Source organism: Oncorhynchus keta, chromosome 10 (assembly GCF_023373465.1).
Source record: "Oncorhynchus keta strain PuntledgeMale-10-30-2019 chromosome 10, Oket_V2, whole genome shotgun sequence".
NCBI classification, from domain to species: Eukaryota; Metazoa; Chordata; class Actinopteri; order Salmoniformes; family Salmonidae; genus Oncorhynchus; species Oncorhynchus keta.
The window spans coordinates 56,503,148-56,530,647 of record NC_068430.1 but is presented as its reverse complement, the minus strand read 5'-3'; the positions used below and the strand labels follow the sequence as shown (position 1 = coordinate 56,530,647).

At 44.9% G+C, this 27,500-nt stretch overlaps 1 protein-coding gene across 1 annotated transcript in view; it reads right to left on the bottom strand.

Moving 5' to 3' along the window:
* The window catches only part of LOC118389002 (plexin-A1-like), a 302,199-nt gene that overhangs the window by 36,926 nt on the left and 237,773 nt on the right, over positions 1-27,500 (bottom strand). The window contains exons 11-16 of the mRNA XM_052527317.1: positions 24,095-24,191; positions 20,780-20,970; positions 12,220-12,371; positions 8,934-9,057; positions 8,663-8,799; positions 4,278-4,445 (exon numbers count right to left, since the gene is read on the bottom strand). Coding sequence (XP_052383277.1) covers positions 4,278-4,445; positions 8,663-8,799; positions 8,934-9,057; positions 12,220-12,371; positions 20,780-20,970; positions 24,095-24,191 — 869 coding nt within the window. The remainder of the gene's footprint in view (positions 1-4,277; positions 4,446-8,662; positions 8,800-8,933; positions 9,058-12,219; positions 12,372-20,779; positions 20,971-24,094; positions 24,192-27,500) is intronic.

Sequence of the window (27,500 nt, the reverse complement as noted above, 5' to 3'; positions counted from 1 at the left end):
TTAAAGACCCTTGCTCCCCTCGGTCTCAACATAGACTCTGATGCCATTCTTGTGACTTTGCTATTCATTGTAAATGTTTGTAGGCCCATGTAGCCATATTGTTGCTTTCCTATCCACTCATGTTTCTGTATGATCTATTTATATCTGAAAATGAACCAATGATATCAAGCCACACCCGGCCATGATTACAGACACCTGTGTGTGTCCTTTGACACTATATAAACTAGTGACCCGCAGTGTTTGTCATTATACCCCAGTCCACCTAGTCGTGCTGCTGCTCCAGTTTCAACTGTTCTGCCTGTGGCTATGGAACCCTGACCTGTTCACCAGACGTGCTACCTTGTCCCCGGCCTGCTGTTTTCAACTCTCTCTCTCTCTACCGCACCTGCTGTCTCTAACTCTGAATGCTCGATTATGAAAATCCAGCTGACATTTCCTCCTGGAGGTGCTGACCTGTTGCACCCTCAACAACCACTGTGATTATTATTATTTGACCCAGGCTGGTCATCTATGAACATCTTGGCCATGTACTGTTATAATCTCAACCCCCGGCACAGCCAGAAGAGAGGACTGGCCACCCCTCAGAGCCTGGTTGAAGTCTAGGTTTCTTCCTAGGTTCCTGCCTTTCTAGGTATATTTTCCCTGGCCACCGTGCTTCTACATCAGCATTGCTTGCTGTTTTTGGGGTTTCAGGCTGGGCTTAACAAATACATTTGATGGATTGAAGACAGCTTGTCTGTCGAAACGTCAGGTTATTAAATTATTGCATCGGAGAGTCTGCGGCTCTCCTTCTCTTTTTAATAATAATAATAATATATGCCATTTAGCAGACGCTTTTATCCAAAGCGACTTCATCAAGTGGCCTACCTTATTCCTCACAATGAACGAGTTGCCAATTCCTCACATATTTGTTTTATGCTTATTGCACATTTATAAAACAGTCTAGACAGCTAGAATAGTAATCTTTATTTGACTAAAATGCTACTAGCAAGACGTGGTACCCTAATGCGCGTGCGCGACAAACTGAGCATTCATTTTCCAGAATGAGCGTTCATTGGCACATCCGTTTTAGTAGTGTCTGCTCTGCTCAAAATTTGAGTTCAAACGTAAACCGTGTATGGTTCGAAAGGTTATCTTCTCCCTCTATTATAGTAAAATAATGTCTCCATGCGTTTTGGTATGCATATGAGCGATTCTGTTGGACCAAACCTCAAATTACGAGTATAAACCGTTTTGTCAGAGAGGAAGAAGTGATCTCTCACCTTTGTTGTTGTAAGTGGTAGGGAGAGGGGCTTGGGAGAAAGAGGAGCGCTCTTGCCAAAATCTGTCCAAAATAAGCCCAATGCATTTCTATGCGATTATTTTGAACCTAAGCTTGACATCTCTGGGACAATGACTCCCATTGTTAAGGCAGAACCATGAGCATCTCATCATTATATACCGATCTCTGGTGTAAATGGGAAGGTGCACAGCACAGAAGAAGCGAACGAGACAAAAAAAAAAGACAACATATGAGGACAAGCGGACATAAACGCTTAAAAAAAAGAACAAAAAAAACTTGATTCTGTGAAACAGGCATTTAGAATATTGCATTCATTCCATATCGCCCAGCCCTGACCCAGACTGTGGAACTGCTGGCTCTCTGAACCTTTCACCATTTGACTTTTTCAATTCACCTGACAATTACCCATGAGGACAAGGGTAACATGGGCAAGAGCCACGTCCCCACCAGACACCCCCCTCTCAACCACAGGAGAGCTGACCTCCCTAAACCAGAGTGACATGACGCAATGTGACAAGTTTGAATCAGTAAGCATGCAAGCCAACCTACCCGAGGCCCACCTGCTCATCTGTGTAAAGACACTAAAGCAAATACTTGTTACAGACAAAGGGGTCGATGGAACACCACTCAAGAGGCTGCAAGATGGTGTGGGGTAACCAAGAGTGGCACTTGGTAGGAGTTGATGGTGTGGGGTAACCAAGAGTGGCACTTGGTAGGAGTTGATGGTGTGGGGTAACCAAGAGTGGCACTTGGTAGGAGTTGATGGTGTGGGGTAACCAAGAGTGGCACTTGGTAGGAGTTGATGGTGTGGGGTAACCAAGAGTGGCACTTGGTAGGAGTTGATGGTGTGGGGTAACCAAGAGTGGCACTTGGTAGGAGTTGATGGTGTGGGGTAACCAAGAGTGGCACTTGGTAGGAGTTGATGGTGTGGGGTAACCAAGAGTGGCACTTGGTAGGAGTTGATGGTGTGGGGTAACCAAGAGTGGCACTTGGTAGGAGTTGATGGTGTGGGGTAACCAAGAGTGGCACTTGGTAGGAGTTGATGGTGTGGGGTAACCAAGAGTGGCACTTGGTAGGAGTTGACTTCTATTGATTGCAACGCGCACTGATTCCAGGTGACGTTGTGAAACCCATTCCTATGTGACATCTCCGCTGTGCTGTTTAGTCACTGCGAGGTTAGCACAGGGAGACTGTCAGTGTGCCAGCACAAGCTGAAAAGTAACAAGTGAGTTGTGTCGACCCTCGGTAATGTTTAACCAACGTCTTGTGGTGAACGTGTGTCGGAAACCACCGTTGATGTTTGTTGCGGGCGTGTGAAAAAGGTTGCCGTAGAGGATGCGGCAACAAATGTGCTTTTGCGAGGTACACGCGTCATGATTGGCCCGGGAGGAGAAACAGCCAATCCTCCGGGAGCGGTGAGAAAAACACCAAATAACGAGCGAGCCAGTGAGGTCACGTTCCCTCCTGAGGCTAACGCCAGCGACGCTAACACCTTTTCATCCTCCTTTCTACGTCTCCACTCCTTCCTTTCACACCTCCGTTCCAAATGAGACCGCTCGCCTCCTCGCACCTCGGCCGTGTGTCGAGTCTGCCGACCGTCTCTCCGGCCCCTACGGAGATTTTAGAAACGCTTCGCCTATTTTCACCTCTACTTTCCCCTCGTGATGTCTCCGTAGTGGTTTGTCCCGTTCCCCCTAGCGACTGGCGGACATTTTGCGGTCTGACGGCATCATGTCTGTTTGGGTGCCCTTGAAATGCACCTGCCAATCATCCGGTGGCTGAATGGAAGCACTTAAACACTTTGTGCATACTTCTCCACGGTCGGCCATTTTAGGTTTATCAATTTGTTGCTCATCGTTTCCTCACCTGGATCCACTCTCCATTGAACTTGCTTTTCAATCTTCTACGGGTCCTTATAAGAGACTATAAATGCATATTAAAGGGGCATTTGACCACTTTAAAAAAAAAAAATGTCCAGCAGCACCCTACCAGCTTCAAAATGTGTGAAAATTGAAATGTTCTACATGAAGTCAAATATATATACAAGGAAAAGGACTTCTTATGATGACATCGGGGGTCACTTTAAAAGTAATTGAGTGTCGAGTTGAAAAGTGTTCAAATGTCCCTTATAATAAATACCATGTAATGTCTTTATAATGCATTACAAGACAGGTGACCTATAGAAGGTGTTCCAGAATGACATTACTTCAGTCAACCAGACTGTTTGAGTTGATAGAAGGCCACGTTACTATTTAGGGAGCATCAAGTGTGCTATCTGCCTGCTTGCCTGAGCAATGAGCACCAACTCAGTTTTTCTAGGTCATTCTTTCAAGCCCGTTTTGCAATGGAATCTACTTCCTACTCTGTACACAGCTTGTGTTTGTTCATAAATATTCCTGTGGCAAACTGGCTCACTACATTGTCTCATTTGAATAAGTCAGACAATATTTATACAGTCTTTGCGTCGACTGCAACACAAGCTACCAGCGGCTTTCGAGTCCCTTTTCTACGAAGATTTGCTGTTGTACCCGTTTTCAGGGGGAAAATAAGTGTGGTAAAAAATACCAGCGCCTGCGTGTTTGATGTCACTCGATACTGTGTGTGAAACTGAAGTGTGCCTACAGCATACTTGGCTCAGTGCTAAGACTAATGCCCAATCCCAAATCAACCCCTACCCGCTGTGCACTTGTGGAAAATCTGAGACGACTGGATAGGTCTAAGCAATATAGTTGCAAGAGGGCGCTAGTGCCACATTTCTTGCCTTACACCTATCCAATCCTCTCAGAACTCCAAATATAACTAAAATAAAACTGTCCATCAAAAGATCTAAAGCAAAAAAACAAAGACAAAGTTTTAGACCAGGGCCTGTGTCCACTGAGTAGGAGTGCTGATCTAGGATCAGCGTTGCATCTAAGATCATAATGATTATATAGACAGATCCTAGACCAGCACTTGTCTCAGATGCTTTGTCAATACAGGCCCAGTTCCCACTCACCTTGCAATAGTCCAGTCAGGTTCTATCTTGAGGATGGTGGGGTCCTCGGTGTAGTTGAACTTGACCTCTGGGTTCCTGAGCTCAGCTGAGTTGATGTCCACCATGACGGGGGTACCACCGGGAGTCAGACCCGCCGGCGTCACACACACTATCTCCCTGGCACTCCGCCTGGAAGGGCAGAGGGAGTGTGTTACATGAAGGAACATAGGCCGTCATTGTAAATAAGAATTTGTTATTCACCGACTTGCCTAGTTAAATAAAGGTTAAATTAAATAAATAAAAACAATGGACAATAAAGTATCATATAGTATGTCACCGGGTGATGTGTGTATTTGACATGAAGGGAAGAGTATGTCACACACACACACACACACACACACACACACACACACACACACACACACTGCAGAGAGCTCCAGTGCTTTCAGGTTTTCAGACGGGGGTTTCGTCAGACAGACTTTCACAGAGCTCTGGCTTCAAAGACCTCTCTCTGCTCTCTCTCTCTCCCTGACTGATCTGGAGTGGCAGAGGCCCAGAGAACGCCGGTCATCCCTAGATGATGCAACCCTCTCAGACACCTAGCCAGCTGTGCTGTATTACGAAACTTTTGCGGTTCGGGTTAGTTGGACAAACTTTGCACTCTACTTCCATCTCCTCTGATGAAATGTTTTAGTGTTGGCAAAGCAGACAGCAGAAGCCTGCCGTGATTGAACATCTGCATAATGTGAGTGTTCCTGTGAGTGTGCATATTAGGATGTATGTGTGTGTGTGTGTGTGTGTAAGATTCTGTAGAATGTATGCGAAATCGATGCACATGTATGGCGCGTGTGCGTACACATGGTGTGTGCATGCGTGTGTGTGATGAGTGCACACACTTAACTACCCTACACAACGACTATTTCATACACAAATCCCATCTGTTATGGACAAGAAATTGAGAGGAGAGAGAGGGAGAGGAAAGAGGGAAAAAATACTAGAGAGACGACAGCAGCTGAGGGGAACTAAGTGGAAGGGAAAATAAGCAAGGATGCTTTTCTGCGAGCACATCCCTGCTGTCTCGTAAGAAGCAATTTAAAACGCCCCGTCTTCCAGGGCTCCGCTGAAAGGTGTACGGGGAAGAAGGGAAGGAAAAAGAAAAAGTAAAGCACTTTTTCTGTATTCCGCTTGCACCACCACGTTGCCCGGGCAACTGCATCCACAACACTCGCCGGCAACACCCGCGGTATGCCGTACATATTTTGACAAGGTTGTTGTCAGCCGGTTCAAAAGAATGGGAAAAGAGAGTGAGAGAGAAAGAGAAAGAGAAAGAGAGAGAGAGAGAGAGAAGAGAGAGAGAGAGAGAGAGAGAGAGAGAGAGAGAGAGAGAGAAGAGAGAGAGAGAGAGAGAGAGAGAGAGAGAGAGAGAGAGAGAGAGAGAGAAGGGGAAGAAATTGGTTTTAGAGGGAGATAAGTGGCTGAATGACTCGGGGTAAATAGGCATTGATTAAAGCGGCCACGTTGAACTTGGAGATGAAAGGCAAAATGTTTGGACGTGACGCGAGAAAAGGGGAAAACGCTTTCCAAGTCCATTACTTTAGAGACATAGAATGTTGCTCAGCTAGAGTGGGACTGAAAGAACGATGCTTTGAATTGTGCTGTGCGAGGTTTGCATCTCAATAGTCTAGAGTGGCTTCCTCTCCTCGCCTTCATCTGCACTGCTACAAACTAGACAAGGTGGCATCAAACCGCCGGTGGGAATCCATCACCTTGAATTCACCTATCCTGTGTTTTCAGATCAACGCAGATGAAGGCGAGGAGAGATGAAGGGACCTTCAGACTATTGAGATGAACCCCATGTGACTGGACCAAAACAGCTCAAAATGTATCCCATCATACAGTATATTATCGACATTGCCATCAATTTAGATCATACTATTTTTGGTAATTCCAATACTATATCAAAGACAGCAGCTTTCTTTCCAGAGCCAGTCAATGTTTTAGCTCAACATGTTTCCCCGATATCAACAGATGCCATTGCTGCATGCATATATGCCTCTTGTACAAATCATGTGACATACGGCTGTCTATATACCACCCACCAATCATGTTGAAAGTGCCTTGTGCGCAATTACGTCGAAAGCTAATTGGTCCGGAAAACTACAGTCTGCGTTGCAAGATAAATGCATGGGTATATCCTGGATCTTTTACTACGGTGAGGAACGTTTGTCTTCTCCCATGTTCTCCTCTGATTCAGTTCTCTTTTCTTTTCTACATTTCAGAGAAATTCCCAAACCCTCTTCTTTGAGAGGTCTTAACGAGCCACGTTCCCGCCATCTGCTAACACATGTTCATTTGAGGCTTTAGATGAGTGCACGGTACGCTGCGAGTTCGCTGAGTGTGTGTGTGTGTGTGTGTGTGTGTGTGTGTGTGTGTGTGTGTGTGTGTGTGTGTGTATACAGCACCAGTCAAAAGTTTGGACACCTACTCATTCAAGGGTTTTCCTTTACTTTGACAATTTTCTACATTGTAGAATAATAGTGAAACCATCAAAACTATGAAATAATAACATATGCAATCATGTAGTAAACAAAAAAAAGTGTTTAAACAAATCAAAATAGATTTTATATTTCAGATTCTTTGAAGTAGCCACCCTTTGCCTTGATGACAGCTTTGCACACTCTTGGTATTCTCTCAACCAGCTTCGTGAGGTAGTCACCTGGAATGAATTTCAATTAACAGGTGTGCCTTGTTAAAAAGTTTATTTGTGACATTTTTTCCTTCTTAATGCATTTGAGCCAGTCAGTTGTATTGTGACAAGGTAGGGGTGGTATACAGAAGATAGCCCTATTTGGTAAAAGACCAAGTCCATGTTATGGCAAGAACAGCTCAAATAAGCAAAGAGAAACGACAGTCCATCATTATTTGAAGACATGAAGGTAAGTCAACACGAAAAACTTCAAAAACTTTGAAAGTGTCTTCAAGTTTAGTCGCAAAAACCATCGAGCGCTATGATTACTGGCTTTCATGACGACCGCCACAGGAATGGAAGACCCAGAGTTCATTAGTTACCAGCCTTGGAAATTGCAGGCCAAATATATGCTTCACAGAGTTTCGCGTAACAGACACGTCTCAACATCAACTGTTCAGAGGAGACTGCGTGAATCATGCCTTCATCATCGAATTGCTGCAAAGAAACCACTACCAAAGAACACCAATAAGAAGAAGATACTTGCTTGGGTCAAGAAACACGAGCAATGGACATTAGACCGGTGGAAATGTGTCCTTTTGGTCTGATGAGTCCAAATTTGAGATTTTTGGTTCTAACCCGCCGTGTGTTTGTGAAACGCAGAGTAGGTGAACGGATTATCTCTGCATGTGTGGTTCCCACCGTGAAGCATGGAGGAGGTGTGGGGATGCTTTTCTGGTGACACTGTCAGTGATTTATTTAGAATTCAAGGCACAGCTAACCAGCATGGCTACCACAGCATTTTGCAGCGAATCGCGATCCCATCTGGCTTGCACTTAGTGGAGCTATTATTTGTTTTTTAACAGGACAATGACCCAACACACCTCCAGGCTGTGGAAGGGCTATTTGACCAAGAATGAGAGTGACGGAGTGCTGCATCAGATGACCTGGCATCCACAAACACCTGACCTCAACCCAATTGAGATGGTTTGGGATGAGTTGGATCGCAGAGTGAAGGAGAAGCCGCCGACAAGTGCTCAGCATATGTGGGAACTCCTTCAAGACGGTTGGAAAAGCACTGCCAAAAGAGAATGGCAAGAGAGTGCAAAGCGGTCTATTTTGAAGAATCTAAAATCTAAAACAATATTTGATGCATTCACTATTATTCTACAATGTAGAAAATTGTGAAAAGAAAGAAAAACCCTACAATGTGTGTCCAAATATTTGACTGGTACTGTGCGTGCGAGTTAGAGCGCGTGTTTCATCATGAAAGACTATGGAGACAGAGAGCACCTGCTACCGGAGAACAGAACATCTCCGTGTCCTGCCGTCTCACCTTTCTAGCTTCTCTGGCAGAGTGTCGGAAAACTTACCCAGCCCGTAACCTATAGCCCAAAATGGAAACGTGACTCACGTAGAGCATTTTTCAACCCTAACTCCCAGATCATTTGTCGTCACTGGAAAGCAAATAAGTAAAAATCCAGACACACAGAGGTCGGTCATCCCCGTAAACAGAGGAAGTCATTCCCAACACAAACGGTGGGCAGTCATTCCAAAAAACAAATGAAGTCATGCCCGTAACAAGCCATTTCCTTCACAAATGGCGGGCGGTCATTCGCATCCAAAAATGTGGGTTCTTCCTTGCCATAACATCAAAACATCAAAGCAATGCAGCCTAAAAACACAATAGTCATTGTTCCAGGGTTGTCAGAGTGCTCACCTCTCGAAGCGACAGGGGTGTAGGCCGATCTTGACCGCCACAGCGCTGCCGGCATTGAGGTGGCTCCCCTCGATGGTGATGCGGGTGCCCCCCGAGAGGGGGCCTTTGGAGGGCTGCACACGCGTGAAGTAGGGAGACTGGGGAAGGGGAATAAATCAACACGTGTCAGGAATTCATTTGTTCTGGGATCCACTGTTGTTGTTTTTTTTCAATGATGAAAGGACACAACATTACAGAAGGACAATTGAGCACAGGTATGATTGGGGCTTACCACAAAAGTGAAGGCCTTGGGTGAGATGGCTTTGTAGTCAGCGTGTGTGCAGTCCCTCACACACACTTCCACATGAGCCTCTTGCACTCGGTAGCCTGTCGCGTCAGCCAGCTTACACACGATCCTGAGAGAGCGAGAGAGAGAGAGAGAGAGTTGGTGAGTGACACTACAAATATGATCATCATAACCATTGACCTATCCACAGCGTTAGTCCAAGGGTAACCATGCCACAGAGCATAGCAACGGCCTTGCCCATATCCATAGCCGGGATACAGTGTGTGATGGTGATGACATCCACTTGTACCTGGAGAGGTATGATAGGAGAGAGAGGCTCCATTTTGTGTCTGCACGACAGTATTAGAGGATATTATAACCCCATAAGCCTTGTGTTTGGCCTTGGGCGGCGGCTGGCCAAATGAAAATCCATTTTAGAAATGATTGAGGCAGAGGACGAGTGTCTGAGGAGGATGGGCACCGCAGGCGAGAACACACACACACACAGACGTGGGCACATGTCAGTAATCTGCGCGCGCACACACACACACACACACACACAGCCCTAGACCTCATGTTTCACCAGCCTCAGACACTCCAGACTGTTAATTAGCCAAATAGAAGGAGAGAGAGACAGAGAGAGCGAGAGAGCGAGAGCGCGAGAGAGAGCGCGAGAGAGAGAGCGAGAGAGAGAGCGAGAGAGAGAGCGAGAGAGAGAGAGAGAGCGAGAGCGAGAGCGAGAGAGAGAGCGAGAGCGAGAGCGAGAGCGAGAGCGAGAGAGAGAGCGAGAGAGAGAGCGAGAGAGAGCGAGAGAGAGCGAGAGAGCGAGAGCGAGAGAGAGAGCGAGAGAGAGAGAGCGAGAGAGAGAGCGAGAGAGAGAGCGAGAGAGAGAGAGAGAGAGAGAGAGAGAGAGAGAGAGAGAGAGCGAGAGAGAGAGCGAGAGAGCGAGAGAGAGAGCGAGAGAGAGAGAGAGAGAGAGAGAGAGAGAGAGAGAGAGAGAGAGAGAGAGAGAGAGAGAGAGAGAGAGAGAGAGAGAGAGAGAGAGAGAGAGAGAGAGAGAGAGAGAGAGAGAGAGAGAGAGAGAGAGAGAGAGAGAGAGAGAGCGACAGAGAGAGCGAGAGAGAGAGAGAGAGCGAGAGAGCGAGAGAGAGAGAGAGAGAGAGAGAGAGAGAGAGAGAGAGAGAGAGAGAGAGAGAGAGAGAGAGCGAGAGAGCGAGAGAGAGCGAGAGAGAGCGAGAGAGCGAGAGAGAGCGAGAGAGAGCGAGAGAGAGCGAGAGAGAGCGAGAGAGAGCGAGAGAGAGAACTGGGTTTAAGTGGGGGGAGGGCGGTGATTAATTGAACGAGCTCGTATCCTTCCCATCTCGTTGCTGTCCCCCCCCACCCTCCGCCTGCGATGAGTTATTAACTCTGCTGCTTTTGTCCTCGCTGCAGGTGGCCACGGCAACCGCTCTCCATCGCTGCAGCGATGACATCCGCATTCCGATGCAATTGTTTATTTGTTTGGTCTCACGCAGGGAGGGACAATGATTACAGCGAGGAGACTTTTTAGCAGATAATTAACATTCTCACTGGAATCATTACAGTGAAGATAAGGGGACTATTAAGCAGTCAAAGTGGAAGAAAATAAAAGAGAGAGAGCGCTTAAGAAGCTTGAGGAGATGTACAGTTTTGTTGTTATATGTGTGTACTCCATTTTGCATGTGTGCGTCTGTCTGTGCATCTGTGATGACAGTCGAAGTTGTAAATTTACACCTTAGCCAAATACATTTAAACTCAGTTTTTCACAATTCCTGATATTTAATCCTAGTAAATATTCCCCGTCTTAGGTCAGTTAGGATCACCACTTTATTTTAAGAATGTGAAATGTCAGAATAATAGTAGAGAGAATTATTTATTTCAGCTTGTATTTCTTTCATCACATTCCCAGTGGGTCAGAAGTGTACATACACTCAATTAGTATTTGGTAGCATTGCCTTTAAATTGTTTAATTTGGGTCAAACGTTTTGGCTAGCCTTCCACAAGCTTCCCACAATAAATTGGGTGAATTTTGGCTCATTCCTCCTGACAGAGCTGGTGTAACTGAATCAGGTGTGTAGGCCTCCTTGCTCGCACACGCTTTTTCAGTTCTGCCCACAAATTTTCTATAGGATTGAGGTCCAGGCTTCCAGGCTTAGAAATACATCCTCAGGTTCACCTCCAATTGACTCAAATTATGTCAATTAACCTATCAGAAGCTTCTAAAGCCATGACATCATTTTCTGGAATTATCCATGCTGTTTAAAGGCACAGTCATATTAGTGTATGTAAACTTCTGACACACTGGAATTGTGATACAGTGAATTAGAAGTGAAATAATCTGTTCATAAACAATTGTTGGAAAAATGACTTGTGTCATGCACAAAGTAGATGTCCTAACCTATAGTTTGTTAACAAGAAATGTTTGGAGTGGTTGAAACACAAGTTAACCTAAATGTATGTAAACTTCCGACTACAACTGCATGTGACCTGTGTGCGTGCCGAGCTTGACCAGACCAGACCTTATTCCACTACGACCTTCCTCCAATCTCCACACCGTGCACACCATTTAACCCTTGACCTCTGATGCTCATTGCCGTAACCCACCTCTCCACCCTAACACCTCCGTCATTACGACTCTGACAGGGCTACGGAGGTGACACGGCCAGTCGCCACCAGAGTCGCTCCAAGTGCAGAACACACCTTTACATTACCCTGACAACTTCGGGGCGTGTGGACCACCGCCGTCCTTGTCATCAAGCAACGCGCCTTAACTGTAACAGGGGTTAAGCGTTAGCCAGCCCCCCTTCCGCGCTTGGAGGTGATTGTGGTGGTGACGTTAACCCATGACAGTGACACAGGCAATATATTCACTTGTTGATGGCCTCTGTGGTGGTCGGGGAGAAGCGGCTCTCCTTTTGTCATCTTTGTCTCTAAACCAATCAGGTCCTTCATGTCAGCGTCAAACGCTCACACTATGAGTCAGCGTGAGTCTATGACGTCAAATTGAATTGAAAACGGACAAAAAAGGGTGTTTGTGCGAGCTCTGTATCTCTCTGGGCATGGAAGGGAGTCCGTCAAGTCTCCTAGGAGACCCGGAAGTAAGAGAACGCGGACAATGGGTTAAAAGGGGAGGAACGGGAGAGGGAGAGACTGGAGAATGTGTGGGCAGAGGAAGAGAGATAAATATATAACTAGAAAAGCATCAAGACAGAGGCCGCATGAAAAAAAAACATTTTAAAAGGAGAGAGAGATAGAGAAACTAAAAGTTGCTCACTGTTCAGCGCTGATGTACTCTGCCTCCACGGGGGTGCAGGCCACCTTGCCGATGCGGACCCCCGTCTGGATGTCCTTGAACTGCAGACCCAGGTTCTCCCCTGTGATGGTCAGCATGGTTCCACCCTGTCTGGGACCCGTCTCTGGAGACAACTGGAGAGAGGACAGATATATTAGGGTTGTTTGAAAAATAAACAGAATTACTAGACCAAGGAAAGGCCCTCTGACTATAACACGTTGACTGCACCCTAAATAGGTACAGTCAGTTCAGTTGAAATGGCATTGTGAACTGGAATGTCCGTTCGAGTAGCCTATATTCTTGTTCGCCAGAAAGTCTTCGAGCTACGTGAATGTCTGTCGAGAGAGGCTAGTAGCGTACATCTAACGTTTCCACAGGGTGCAGCGTTATATTTTGACCACAAATGTGGTACAGAACCTGGATGGGGGAAGAAAAAAAAGTGGGAATTCACAAGTTCATGTCCGGTCCGTATCTGCAGCTTCCACAAGTGATCTTGAACACAACTTAGTGTCCGGGAAAAATGACATTTTCAAAAGGTTGCGTTAGCAGTTACTAAGATGTTTCTTCGCCCATCCAACTCCTTTGTCAAAACACCAGTTGGCCGCTCTCTCTCTCTCTCTCTTTCTCTCTCTCTCCCTAACCCAGCTATTAATCTACTAAATGCTATTAGAAAGAGTTCAGGTTATGACCCTTTTTCTGTAGTGAATGACCCTGAGGGTGCTTTAGAGGTACTCACAGTAATGGCTGCCCACAGCTGCCCTGTACTAATCAGTAGACCATTCATCTTGCCCCATACAGACAGCGGCCCTGTCTCTATCGTTCATCACTAGCATGATTAAGACCTGCGCTAATTACATCAGCGCTGGGGGCGACTTCCATTTGTCTGACTCCCCTCTCACTGGTTATTCATGGTTCATGGTTATTCGCTCAAACCCCCTACAACTGCTGGTCTCTGAGGTGACATTTTGACCCTCGGCTGGACATATTTGGTGTGTGAGTGTGTGTGTGCATGGAAGGTTATACACATGTGAGGTAAGCACTCTCACGGGCATTAGTCTTTCTCTCTCTCTCTCTCACACACACACACACACACAGACATTCACACATGCAAATGTGCAACACACACAGACATCCTACCCCTAACTGGAGCACAGCAGGGCACATTGCCTGAACACAAACAATGCCATCGCTGCGTAACTACGGGTATTTTTGCCTCGGCCCACTGTGACCCTCTCTCCCTCCGTCTCTCGGTATCTATGTGTACGTCTCTCCATTTCTCGCTCTTTCTCTCTCCGTCCATCTACTGTTTAGCCCCGTTCATCTATAGGAGGGAGGATCTGAAAGCATGTCTGTACTTTTGTTCACTTTCAAGGGCTGTCACTAGCCCAAGGCTAGCATGCTAGAGGCTAGCAAATGACATACTGCAACATTACACCAGGGGACCTGCTAACATGACACGGACGTCGTAGAAAAACAGTAAATATGACACGGACGTCGTACAAAAACAGTAAATATGACACGGACGTCGTACAAAAACAGTAAATATGACACGGACGTCGTACAAAAACAGTAAATATGACACGGACGTCGTACAAAAACAGTAAATATGACACGGACGTCGTACAAAAACAGTAAATATGACACGGACGTCGTACAAAAACAGTAAATATGACACGGACGTCGTACAAAAACAGTAAATATGACACGGACGTCGTACAAAAACATTAAATATGACACGGACGTCGTACAAAAACATTAAATATGACACGGACGTCGTACAAAAACAGTAAATATGACACGGACGTCGTACAAAAACAGTAAATATGACACGGACGTCGTACAAAAACAGTAAATATGACACGGACGTCGTACAAAAACAGTAAATATGACACGGACGTCGTACAAAAACAGTAAATATGACACGGACGTCGTACAAAAACAGTAAATATGACACGGACGTCGTACAAAAACAGTAAATATGACACGGACGTCGTACAAAAACAGTAAATATGACACGGACGTCGTACAAAAACAGTAAATATGACACGGACGTCGTACAAAAACAGTAAATATGACACGGACGTCGTACAAAAACAGTAAATATGACACGGACGTCGTACAAAAACAGTAAATATGACACGGACGTCGTACAAAAACAGTAAATATGACACGGACGTCGTACAAAAACAGTAAATATGACACGGACGTCGTACAAAAACAGTAAATATGACACGGACGTCGTACAAAAACAGTAAATATGACACGGACGTCGTAGAAAAACAGTAAATATGACACGGACGTCGTACAAAAACAGTAAATATGACACGGACGTCGTAGAAAAACAGTAAATATGACACGGACGTCGTAGAAAAACAGCCAGAGAGCAGAGAGTGGGTGCGTGTCACATGTACTATCAAACGGACAAAGGACAACACTGAACGTTACACCTGGCTGATTCTTTGCACAGAACGTGTCTATCAATCCAGTCACAGAGCGAGAGAGCGAGAGAGCGAAGAGAAGAGAGACCATTTAAAAGCGAGAGAGAGAGAGAGAATAAGAAAGAATAGCGAAAGAAAAAAAGACTCAGATAAAGAAAACGAGAGGGCGTTTTGACTGCGCCGCGCTCTCTGTGTGGGGGCCTATTGTCGTCACTGTGTGCAGCTGATCTGGTCTGGCGATAGCGTCTGGTAAGGAGTCTGAGAGGAGAGAGCTGAATCTAAGACGAATACAGTGGAGCAGGCAGAGCCCTATCACCCGAATGAAAGGGAACATCTACAGTTGGGAGAGAATCCACTCCGATGGAGAGGAGGGGGCTGGAAATGGCCTCTGGGTTTCATCTGCAGACAAAGAGGAAACGCAGAGGATCTGAACGTGTGTGTGTGTGTGTGTGCACGTCACGCGAACAGCACACATCTAGTCGGGACAATTAAGTCTCGGGTGGTCATATTAAAGCATTTTGAGCCATAAAGACTTGGGACATCACTGAACATTCAGTCGCATGAATTTACAGCAGCAAGAAAAAGAATGGTGAACCCTTCGGAATCACTTGGGTTTCTGCATAGATTGGTCATCAAATGTTGATCTGATCTCTTCATCTACGTCACAACAATGGACAAACAGTGTGCTTCAACTAATAACACACACAGTATTGCATTTGTCTTGTCTATGTTGAATACATCATTGAAACATTCACAATGTAGGTTGGAAAAAGTATGTGAACCACTAGGCTAAGGACTTCTCCAGAAGGTAATTGGAGTCAGGAGTCTGCTAACCTGGAGTACAATCGATGAGAAGAGATTGGAGATGTTGGTTAGAGCTGCCTTGCCCTATGAAAAAAAAGAAACACTCAAAATTTGAGTTTGCTATTCACAAGAAGCATTGCCTTATGTGAACCATGTCTCGAACAAAAGAGATCTCAGAAGACATAAGATTAAGAATTGTTGACTTGCATAAAACTGTAAAGGGTTACAAAAGTATTTCTAAAAGCCTTGATGTGCATCAGTCCAAGGAAAGACAACTTGTCTATAAATGGAGAATGTTCAGCACTGTTGCTACTCTCCCTAGGAGTGGTCGTCCTGCAAATATGACTGCAAGAGCACAGCGCAGAATGCTAAGAGGTTAAGAAGAATCCTAGAGTGTCAGCTAAAGACTTACAGAAATCTCTGGAACATGCTAACATCTCTGTTGACGAGTCTACGATACGTAAAACACTAAACAAGAATAACGGTGTTCAATGGAGGCCACCACGGAAGAAGCCAATTCAGTCCAAAAAAAACTTTGCTGAACATCTGAAGTTTTCAAAAGTGGACCTGGATGTTCCACAGCGCTACTGGCTAAATATTCTGTGGACAGATGAAACTACAGTTGAGTTGTTTGGAAGGGACACACAACACTATGTGTGGAGAAAAAAAGGCACAGCAAATCAACATCGAAAGCTCATCCCAACTGTAAAGTATGGTGGAGGAAGCATCATGGTTTGGGGCTGCTTTTCTGCCTCAGGGCCTGGAGAGCTTGCTATCGTCGACGGGAAAATGAATTCCCAAGTTTATCAAGACAGTTTGCAGGAGAATGTTAGGCTATCTGTCCAACAATTGAAGCTCAACAGAAGTTGGTTGATGCAACAGGACCACAACCCAAAACACAGTAAATCAACAAAGAGGAAAATACGCCTTCTGGAGTGGCCCAGTCAGAGTCCTGACCTCAACCCGATTGAGATGCTGTGGCATGACCTCAAGAGAGCAGTTCACACCAGACATTCCAAGAATATTGCTGAAGTGAAACAGTTTTGTAAAGAAGAATGGTCCAAAATTCCTCCTGACTGTTGGGCAGGTCTGATCCGCAACTATAGAAAACGTTCGGTTGAGGTTATTGCTGCCAAAGGCCATTTATTAAATCCAAGGGTTCACATACTTTAAAGACATGAAAACATATAATTGTTTGTGTGTTATTAGTTGAAGCAGACTTTGTTTGTCTATTGTTGTGACCGAGATGAAGCTCAGATCAAATTTCATGACCAAATTAAGCAGAAATCCAAGTATTTCTAAAGGGTTCACACTTTTTCTTGCCATTTTATGTATGAATTCATACCTGGAACACATCATGCATATTTCACATGAAGTAATAATATGTGTTCTGAAACATAGGAAGAATATAATGGACCTGGTCATACAAACTGGACTTAATCCCAGTAATAGACAGAGATAGAACGTTCTAGAAACAAGCCTTCAGGGTCACTATGGAGCTACCGTTATACATTCAATATATAGGTGTTTCGCAAATCAATCATTGTCCATTTCACTGAGAGGCACTAGCTGTCGTCAGCGTTGCACTGTAGAATTACTGTTAGGGTGAAAAACTGGGATAAAAATATACCCTTGTACTCAGAACTAGTACTCTTTAATAAAACATATCACAAACATGAATAACGTTGTTTTGAATATCGAAATGACAGTGGAAGAAAGGTCCTTTGTCACACAGCTGTGGATGTGGTATTCATTGAGTGCTATAATACTGCTGTGGTGGTGTGTTTAGTGTTGTAACAATGGTAAATCGCTGTGGCTAGGTCGATGCACTCTAGAGAGGGAGGAAGAGAGAGAGAGAGAAAGGGAGATAATTACAGGAGAGAGAAATGGAGAAAGAGAGAGCTTAACACACAATGTCCAGCAATAGCCAATATTGCGGCTTAACAATACATAGGGGAGGGCGGGGGAGCAAGGAAATCAGTCGCCTTTTACAATGAGCAGTTCCAACAGAGAACGAACCCACACACACACACACACACACACACACACACACACACACACACACACACACACACACACACACACACACACACACACACACACACACACACACACACACACACACACACACACACACACACACACACACACACACACACACACTTAATTGGTTTCCGAGGGGTGGTCTTAATGCTGCTCCACAAACCCTATGAGAACTGCTGGGGAGATGAAGGATGATAGAGGACCAAGGAGGAGGAAAGGCCAACCCTATGACAGTTCATTGCTGTATAAATGACGTGTGTGTGTGTGTGTGTGTGTGTGTGTGTGTGTGTGTGTGTGTGTGTGTGTGTGTGTGTGTGTGTGTGTGTGTGTGTGAGGGTTACGAGTGGCTGTGTTTACGTGTCGGTGTGTGTGCGTGTGTGTGTATTTGTTGATATTTGCGGGGACAAGTCTCAAGGGAGCCGGTTGTTTTTGTTTGTGAATGCAAGATCAGTTCATCTTTCTCCCTCATGGGAGAAACGCATGAAAACATCAGGAAAATTAACACAATTCTTATAAGTCAATTTTATAGTAAAGTGAGAGAGAGAACAAGAAAGGGAGGAGAAGGAGAGGGGGGGGACATGATGAAGAGGGGAAGGGAGGGAGAGATAGAGGGCCACAGCAGGCATAGGGGGTAAATTACAAATAATTATGGTGAAATGGCCTTTCAGTCTGCCCCACTCCACATGTGAGCGAGAGAGAGAGCGAGACTAATGCAACTACCACTAGCAATATTAAAGCATCACGGAGTCCATATTAGGACACCGTCAACCTCACTCTGACAGGATAACAATGTGGATCCTACCATGCACTATTGTACAACGTCAAACTGATCAAGTTTACAGGGAGAAATATAATTAAATGCTTCTCAATCCCAGTCGTCCCAATGAAATTACTTGCTAATCCACTAGGTCATAAAGGGCCACACAGTGGGTAATGCACTTAGCAAAGTACTAGCATTATAACAGGCTAACAATGTGGTACCCTACCGCTCACTATTGTACCGTGTCAAACTGAATTTAGAGTTAACAGCGAGAAATAGCACAAAAACGCCTCTCAATCCCCATGCCTTTAATCTCAGTCGAACACGTGTCCAAATTAAATTAGGGGCTAATCCGCTAGCTAATAAAAAGGGCCACAAAGTGGCTAGCGTACTTAGATTAGCGCGAGCGAGAGAGAAAAGAAATAACAGAGCACAGAGAGCGAGTCCATGTTTAGGGAAGGAGGGAGTAGGGACGTTGAGAGTAGGGGCGTTGAGAAGCGGGGTAATATTCAATTTGGGAGGAAGATGAAATGGTCTTTCTAGCGTAAGAGGGATGTGAGATTCTTTCAGTTTGTCATCTGTCCACTGTCGAAGGTTCCTGTAATGTTAATGTCAGAGGAAAACAACATGGCAGTGTCAAGGCAGCGTTGTAACAATGCCTGGTGGCCCGTTGGTTATTTTTGTCCTTTTTAGTGTCTCGCTGTCGAGTCGCTCTTTCTTCCTCCTCTGCCTATCTCCTCTTTTCACTCGTCTTCTTGCCTTCCAAACCCTCTTCTCCCACCTCTCTTTTTGAAGCTCTTGTACTGTACCCCTGCTTTTTCCACTGTGTGCTGTTTGTGCTACCAACATCTTCCCCTCAGGCTAAGCTTAACCCCCCCACACACACACACACCTCTTGTGAGCTTGTTTTAAAGAGATAAGTAAAGCGCGGGTGAGAGAGGGAGCATTAACTAAATGGATTTGTGTGTGCCAGTGCCCCAATTATCCCAATATCTCCATTAAAGGAGAACGTCACAACTTCGGAACCTACTCTTTATTTTTTTGACGCAAATTAACAAAAGGCTCCTAAAAACACTCAAAACACATCCTTTTACAAACAGCAAAGCACTCAGTATCGTGATGCAGGTCTTTAGACGCTGTACACATGATTGCGTCATTCCGAACTTTATCCGCAATGTTCTAATCCATTTTGTGGAATTCGAGTGATATTGGTGTGCATGCGTGTAGTTCCTCATTCCCAATTCCTCCCGTCAACTGTGTGCTACAGGTAACTGCCAAAATAAAGGAAACACGTTATTCACTCACTCAAGTTGTTCTGGTATCTCGTGGTGACCTGTAGCTAAGTCACGTCGCCAGTCACTCAATCACAAGGTCAGCCGAGCTGGAACGAGGAAGTACACGCATGCACGCTAATATGCACACGCAGGCAGGTGTCGCTTGAGTTCGACAAAATGGATTATAACGTTGCAGATACATTTCGGAAGGACACAACTTCACGTGTACGGCACCTTAAGACCTGCATCACGATACTGAGTGCCATTGGTTAAAGGACGCATTGTTTTGTTGTCTTTGTACATGATTTTTGGAGCCACAGAATGAGGACCAGGAAGACAATTGCTGCTGGGGGTTAAGTTTCTCTAAAACCAATTCAAATTGCAAAAGAAAAAGTGTTTGGACCTTTCTATAACATGGCATTTACGCAAAAAAAAAAAAATACAGATTCGGTTCCTAAATAGTGAAATTCTCCTTTAAGCATTCAGAAACCGAGGGGATACGGGATCCTTTCCCTCCGCAGTTTAGAAGCATACACATATTTCAAGGTGGTGGTAGTCGAAAACAAATGGAAAAAAAGGGGCATTTTATTTCTGAAAAACAGTAGACTCCCCATCTCATTTGTGTAACAACTGGAATGAGAGAGAAGGGGAATAGAGAGAGAGAACAAATCTGTCTACATTCATGCTTAACGTGGTTCATACAGCAGTATGTGTGTGTGTGTGTGTGTGTGTGTGTGTGTGTGTGTGTGTGTGTGTGTGTGTGTGTGTGTGTGTGTGTGTAACAGACAGTGCTACATTGTTGGGACAGTGACCTGGGCTACGGCCAGACGAGGACCACCGCTATGGCTACCCACTGCAACAGCTGATAATGTCACGCCACACACACACACACACACACACCTCCCCTCATCAGTCGTCTCGGTGCTCAGCGACGTCCCGTAGACTGCCTCCTCTGTCCTGCCCATCTGTAAGACTATACAGTCTGTGTGGGCAAGCTACCTCTCCAACTGTGTCCTCTATCCCTTATTATCCCCTTCATGCCATGTGATGCAAATATCTAACCTCACATTGAAACTTGACTCCAATTCCTTGCACACTTCACTTAAATGTCTGAGGATGTCCTAATATGGACGCCGTATTATTCCCCCCTGAGTTGAAGGATTTCCTTATATGGATGCTGTTCGCTGCCCACCCTAGTACCCCCCTCCCCTTGCCATCCGTACCTTTATGATCTTCGGGTGGGCACAGCGACTGTTGCCCGTGGTGGCATGCATCCAGCTGCTCTCCAGGGGGGCACATTCCTGCCTCAGGGAACACTTCTTCTCCTGGACGCACCAGCCACATTCAAACCTGGGGTCAGCCTTCAGACACATCCCACAGCTGTCCCTCAGGGCAGGGCACTTATACAGGTGGGCTGGAGGGAGGAGGGGGAGAGAGAGGAGGAAGTGGGGGAAAGGGTGAGAGAACATGTTTAGTTCGCATCCGAAAGCCTGAAATGACACCAACCCTTTCCGACATAGGTCACAATTTAGTCTTGCAAAGTATGTCTCGCATGTCACCTCTAAAAACCAAAAATCTTCAACAATAGGACCCCAAACAACTACACTACTCCATTTTGTTATATGCCATGAAGCAAAGCGGTACTTCAAATGGCCGCAAGAATTCGGCAGAGGAACATTTTCAGCCTCTCAAATCCCATTGGTCATGCTTTAACTTGAAAGTAACCCTGGGCCAATTAAATTATACTAAATGAGTGATTTAATTACATTTACATATCGGGGGTTAAGCGAGGGAGCATCGTTATATGGTTATCTTCGTTAAAATGAGGATGAGGGAGACACATTGAGAGAACGTGAGAGACACACACTACATGAGCAACACACCTAATTTAACTGTGATTGAAACATTTAATTGATTCAGACAATCAGGTGTGCTGCTTGGTTGGAGAAAAACCCTGCACCCATACTTGCCTTCCTTCCAATCTGTCACTGCCTACCTTTCACCACCTCAAACACTCATCCATCATTGACACTGAGATACATTGTACTCACTATTCAGACAAAGTACAAAGCTACACTTCCCGTTGTGGTACGTTGTGTCTGAATCTGGATTGTTGTGGGGTTTGGCTGTAGAGGCTTTAGTGAACAATTCCCTAAACGTGATGTTATCTTCCATCTCACATCGCAGCAGGAGCCCCTGCTTTTACAACCCCCCACTGCCGTGGCGACAACAACAGCAAAACGCTGGGCGTACACAATTCATCCACGGAAAACATCACTTATTTTCTGGGGGGGGGGGGTGTTTGTGGAACGGCCCACCCACTCCACGCCTAAGTAACCGACGTCACAGAAAGGTGAGTGTGAAGTGACTGTGTCCAGTTCTGAGGCTAGGGGTGTGCGCGTACGCTCAGAACATGTGTGAATGCATTTCTGTGTCTTTCTAAATACCACACAAGGGATGCATGGTAGTTTCCTCAAATCCCTTACACGTGCAAAAGACCCTTGCCAGCCACACATTTGCCATCCACAGAGTTGCATTTTAGCACGGCAGAAACTTACTGGGCTATCTGAGAGAGTATATTTGAACCTTATAGCGTGTCAGAGCATGTATATAACTTCCCGACTTGGCTTCCAACTGGCCCTTTTGGTCACTCCATGAATGATGTAACGTGCAGTGGTAGCTTACATAAAACGGAATCTCCATGCCACTGCCATGGCTGTGGTCATCCACTTGGAGAAGCTCCCACAAGGCGTCGTACAAGTGGTGACAGTGAGTGGCAGACATTTCAGAACTTTTCTGGAGTGCCACAAAACTGTGTGTAGCCTTCTGAGCTACAGCCCAAGACATGACCGCAGGGAGCTAACACAAGTCACGCAGGTTTACTCCTGACAGGAGTGTGGTTCATCGAACCGCCTCTGTCACGCATCCATTGCTATATGCACAGTGCATTCGGGGGAAGGGTTCAGACGCCCTTCCCCCTTTCCACATTTGGTTAAGTTACAGCCTTATTCTAAAATGGATGAAATGCATTTTGTTCGTCATCATTCGACACACAATACTCCATAATAACACAGCGAAAACATTTTTTTCCCCCTTCTTTCCATTTGAGCACATTTATGAAAAAATAAAAACATTTACGTAAGTATTCAGACTCTTTGCAATGAGACTCGAAATTGAGCTCAGGTGCATTCTGTTTCCAGTCATCATCCTTAAGATGTTTCTACAACTTGATTGGAGTCCACCTGTGGAAAATTAAATTGATTTGACATGATTTGGAAAGGCACACACCTGTCTATGTAAAAGGTCCCACAGTTGACAGTGCATGTCAGAGAAAAAAACAAGCCACGAGGTCGAAGGAATTATCCGTAGAGCCCCGAGACAGGATTGTGTTGAGGCACAGATCTGGGGAAGTTTACCAAAACATTTCTGCAGCATTGAAGGTCCCCAAGAACACAGTGGCCTCAATCATTCTTAAATGGAAGAAGTTTGGAAATACCAAGACTCTTCCTAGAGCTGGTCGCCTGACCAAACTGAGCAATCAGGGGAGAAGGGCCTTGGTCGGGGAAGTGACCAAGTACCTGATGGTCACTCTGACAGAGCTCCAGAGTTCCTCTGTGGAGATGAGAGAACCTTCCAGAAGGAAAACCATCTCTGCAGCACTCCACCAATCAGGCCATTATGGCCAGACGGAAGCCATTCCTCAGTAAAATGCAAATGACAGACCGCTTGGAGTTTGCTGAAAGGCACCTAAAGACTCTTAGACAACGAAAAACAAGATTATCCAAGACAATGCAGGAGTGGCTTCGGGACAAGCCTCTGAATGTCCTTGAGTGGCCCAGCCAGAGCCCGGACTTGAACCTGATCGAACATAGCTGTACAGCAACACTCCCCATCCAACCTGACAGAGCTCGAGAGGATCTGCAGAGAAGAATGGTTGAAACTCACTGAATACAGGTGTGCCAAGCTTGTAGTATCATGCCCAAAAAGACTTGAGGCTGCAATCGCTGCCAAACGTGCTTTAACAAAGTACTGAGTAAAGAAAGGGTCTGAATACTTATGTAAATGTGATATTTCCCCTTTTTTTAATACATTTGGGGAAAAAATCTAAAAAATACTTTGTCATTATGGGGTATTGTGTGTAGATTGATGAGGAAAAATACAATTCAATCCATTTTAGAAGGCTGTAACATAACAAAATGTGGAAAAAGTCAAGGGGTCTGAATACTTTCCCGAATGCACTGTGTATACTGTATTCAAATAAATGTCCCTCCTAATATTTATATATTTCTTAGTTCCATTCTTTTACTCTCAGACTTGTGTGTATTGTTGTGAATTGTTAGATACCGCTGCACTGTTGGAGCAAGGAACACAAGTATTTTGGTACGCGCGCAGTAACATCTGCTAAACATGTGTACGGTATGCGACGAATAACATTTGATTTGATATAACTAGACAGTGCTTGCATTTGACATCCAAATCCGGGTCTCAGGCGTGCCACAAGACTGTGCTACCCAGCTGAGCTAAAGTCTAGCGCTTACCTTGGATGTTGTAGGGGTTGTCGATGACAAAGTTGCCATTCCACACCACCGATAGGTCCACGGGCAGGTCGCTGATGTCATTGCCGTCGTAGTTATACTGCAACGACACAAATACAGCAACGGCACAGTTGGATTGGTATTGCTGCAGTGTTGTGACCCTAAAGTTCACTGAAAGACAACACAGTGTTGTTGCTGAGAGTTTATGGTGTTTACTTGTAGCATGTTACCCCTGCCCGAAACCAAGTTTCCCCTTGGGGACAATAAAGTCTGAACTGAACTGTCGATTTCGGTTCAGATTATTTGGGTTTTGATTGACTGAAAAGTGAATAAATAAAAACTTTATTTAAAAAAAACAGTTAATACACTAATATCTTTTATTTATGTTTCATTTACATTGTTTTAACGTTCATGGCTCATTTGAGTCATAAGCACAACATGGACTAACATTCAGTACACTTGGCCTTCTCTTGTTTCTCTCAGTGAAGACAATTACCCTAATAGGATAGGGTTACATAGCTGCTGATTGTGTAATTCCAAGAACAAGTCCCAGGATGAATTCTTAATAATCAATTAAGTTCTTAATATTATTGTCCATGATTAACAGGATCTCTTGTTCAACAGAATTCTCTCAAGCACTGATCCTAGATCTCCACTCGTACTCCGATGCTTTGTGAATACAGGCCCTGCGCAACAGACGGTACGCGTCTAAATCTCTAACGACTACCTATGACGATGATCCATCTATGTGACACTAACCTAACGTAGCGGGCATAAATGAAACGCCTGAGCAGCGGTTTTTCCCTTTCTGGTCCTGACAAAAGAGAGCGAGAGAGAGAGCGAGAGAGAGAGAGAGAGAGAGAGAGAGAGAGAGAGAGAGAGAGAGAGAGAGAGAGAGAGAGCGCGAGAGAGCGCGAGAGAGCGAGAGAGAGAGAGAGAGAGAGAGAGAGAGAGAGAGAGAGAGAGAGAGAGAGAGAGAGAGAGAGAGAGAGAGAGAGAGAGAGAGAGAGAGAGAGAAACTGTGGGGTTCGGTTCTCTTATGCACTGTTTAATGAATCAAGTAAACGTGGAGTTAAGATGGAGCTTTGCCTTAAGGTCGGCAGGCTCTCTCTCCATTTCCCCTGAAAACCCAGATGCATCCCGTAGGTATCGGACCACGGTAAGGGTGATCTGCCACTGTCAGCAATATGTGAGTGTGTGTTACTCTGTTTAGATCATTTTTTCGGCACCCCTGTTTCGACATTGTGGTCCCAACATTTCACATATAATGTGCCGTTGGAAACGGGGGAAGGAGACACAGCAATGTGCATTCAGTAGATAAGGACTCCGGCACACAGCAATGTCACGGTACGTGATTGGTTGGTTCATTCAGTCGCCACATGGTGATTGGATGATTTTAATTCATTCACTACAACTAATGAATATTCAGACAGAATTTAAAAAAATAAAAGTCATGCTTTTAGGCTGAACTTAAAGGACTATTTATTTAGTAGCCATTATATATTTATCGGATCACTTTACTTCGGGGTTACTGCAATGCTCACCATTGAACATCGATGCAACTTTAAACCAACTTTTCAGTGGTAAAGTATGCTTGCTTTCTATATGGACTCCAGTAGCGTAGCTGACTTAACGTTTTACACTGTGGTAAAGAGAGGTAATAGAAAAGGATAGGGTAGGATAAGGAGAGGGTGCTGTGTGTGTATATACAGTATATGGATTGAGTGTAGGGCTGTCCGAACCCCCCTAAATAATCAACTGGTAGACATTTTTAAACGTTGTTTTTTTTCCCATATATAGACACACCCTATGTGTTTTAATCAAATCAACTACATGTATGCTACACAGCTTGTTTGATGCCCTAACACTGATTAAATAATGAAGACACACACATGACTCAAGAGGGAGACAAATATCAAGATAGCCTAACCAGAAGAAATGTTTCAACTCTTCCCGAACCAACACCTCCCCCGCTGCTGCTGGCCTTCGCAGATTCTGCCACTCCGCTCCCAAAGTTGCCACTTAAAGGCTACACCAGGTAGTCGGCAAACTTTTCCATTTGGAGTGCCAATTTATCTCACCATGTCTACCGACCTGCGTGCCAGTTACGAAGACTTTATATAAAAAAAAATCAGATTTCAAAAATCATTGTCATGTGGTAAATACCATTTATATCTAGCTCTAAATGAAATATTATACTAATCTAAGAGTGGCTTCTATTGCCAACTATATAAAGCCAACAAATAAAAAAGATGGCAGCCTGCAGGTCGAAAAATATCCTGATTGAAATTAATCACATTGGCTACACATGGCTCGTCTGCAAGGAACTTGAAACACTGCATCAACTATCAACTTGGTCCAGCCCAAAGCTTGTGCTAACAATCTTGAAACATGTTACATTGGTTTTCCTGCACCCTGAGCTCCGGACAGACACAGACGGAGGCTATTTTGCGTAAATGGAGAGTGTGTGAGAGATACTGATAGCGAGCGTGAGAAAAGAAGATAGAGAGGAGGCAGGCTGAGAGGTAAGCAAAATTAGCATCTCACTCATTATCGAGGTACACTCGTAACAACAACAATAATAATAGTAGTAGTAGTAGTGGAACGTGTATTGTGATTAACAACAACATTAATGAGAATAATAATGCATTAAAAGTAGTAGTAGGCAAGTCTGCCATGTGGCTTTTCAGTCATGTTCAAACTAAATGGTAAATATTGACATTACATTGCACTTTTCACTGGCTGTCCCTTCTGTTGTGGCAGGAGGACACATATTTGGCTGTCAAAACTGCACATTTTGGCTTTTCATCCAATAAATATGAGCTTTTTCTCCAGATTCTCTGTCCACTAAAGAAAGATTATCTTAGGTCTGAGTATTTGCCACAGTGTAATAGGAAATGCAGCTCTGTCTCTACCTCTCCCCGGGGGCAGAGTGAGCACAGCCTGTCCTCTCTGGGCAGCCAGGTTTGCCTGAGTCGACCGGTCTCTATGACCAGACTGAGCTCACCGAGTCTGTACCTAGTCAGTGTTTTCCTCAGTTCTCTATCAGTCACAGTGGTCAGATAGTCTGCCACCATGTACTGTCTGTTTAGAGCTAAAAAGGTTGTTTTTTTTTTACTTAGATTTTTTTGTCTGTCTTTCCAATAGGTGATACATTTCTATGTTAGCTTTGTGATCATTTGGATGGGCCAGATTTTCTGAGTGCTGTCCTGATGCTTTGTTCGGTTGGTAATGTTTAGTGAACTGAGCCGCTGGTTAAGGGGACTCTTCTCTATGGTCACCTCTTGGCAGTTGAGGAATTGTAATGAGATGAGTGGTTGTCACTTGTATTTAAATGAAAATAACATTTGGTGGCTCTCTTTTGGATATTAATCAGAGGAGGGAATTGGCCTAATTCTGTTCGACCTGC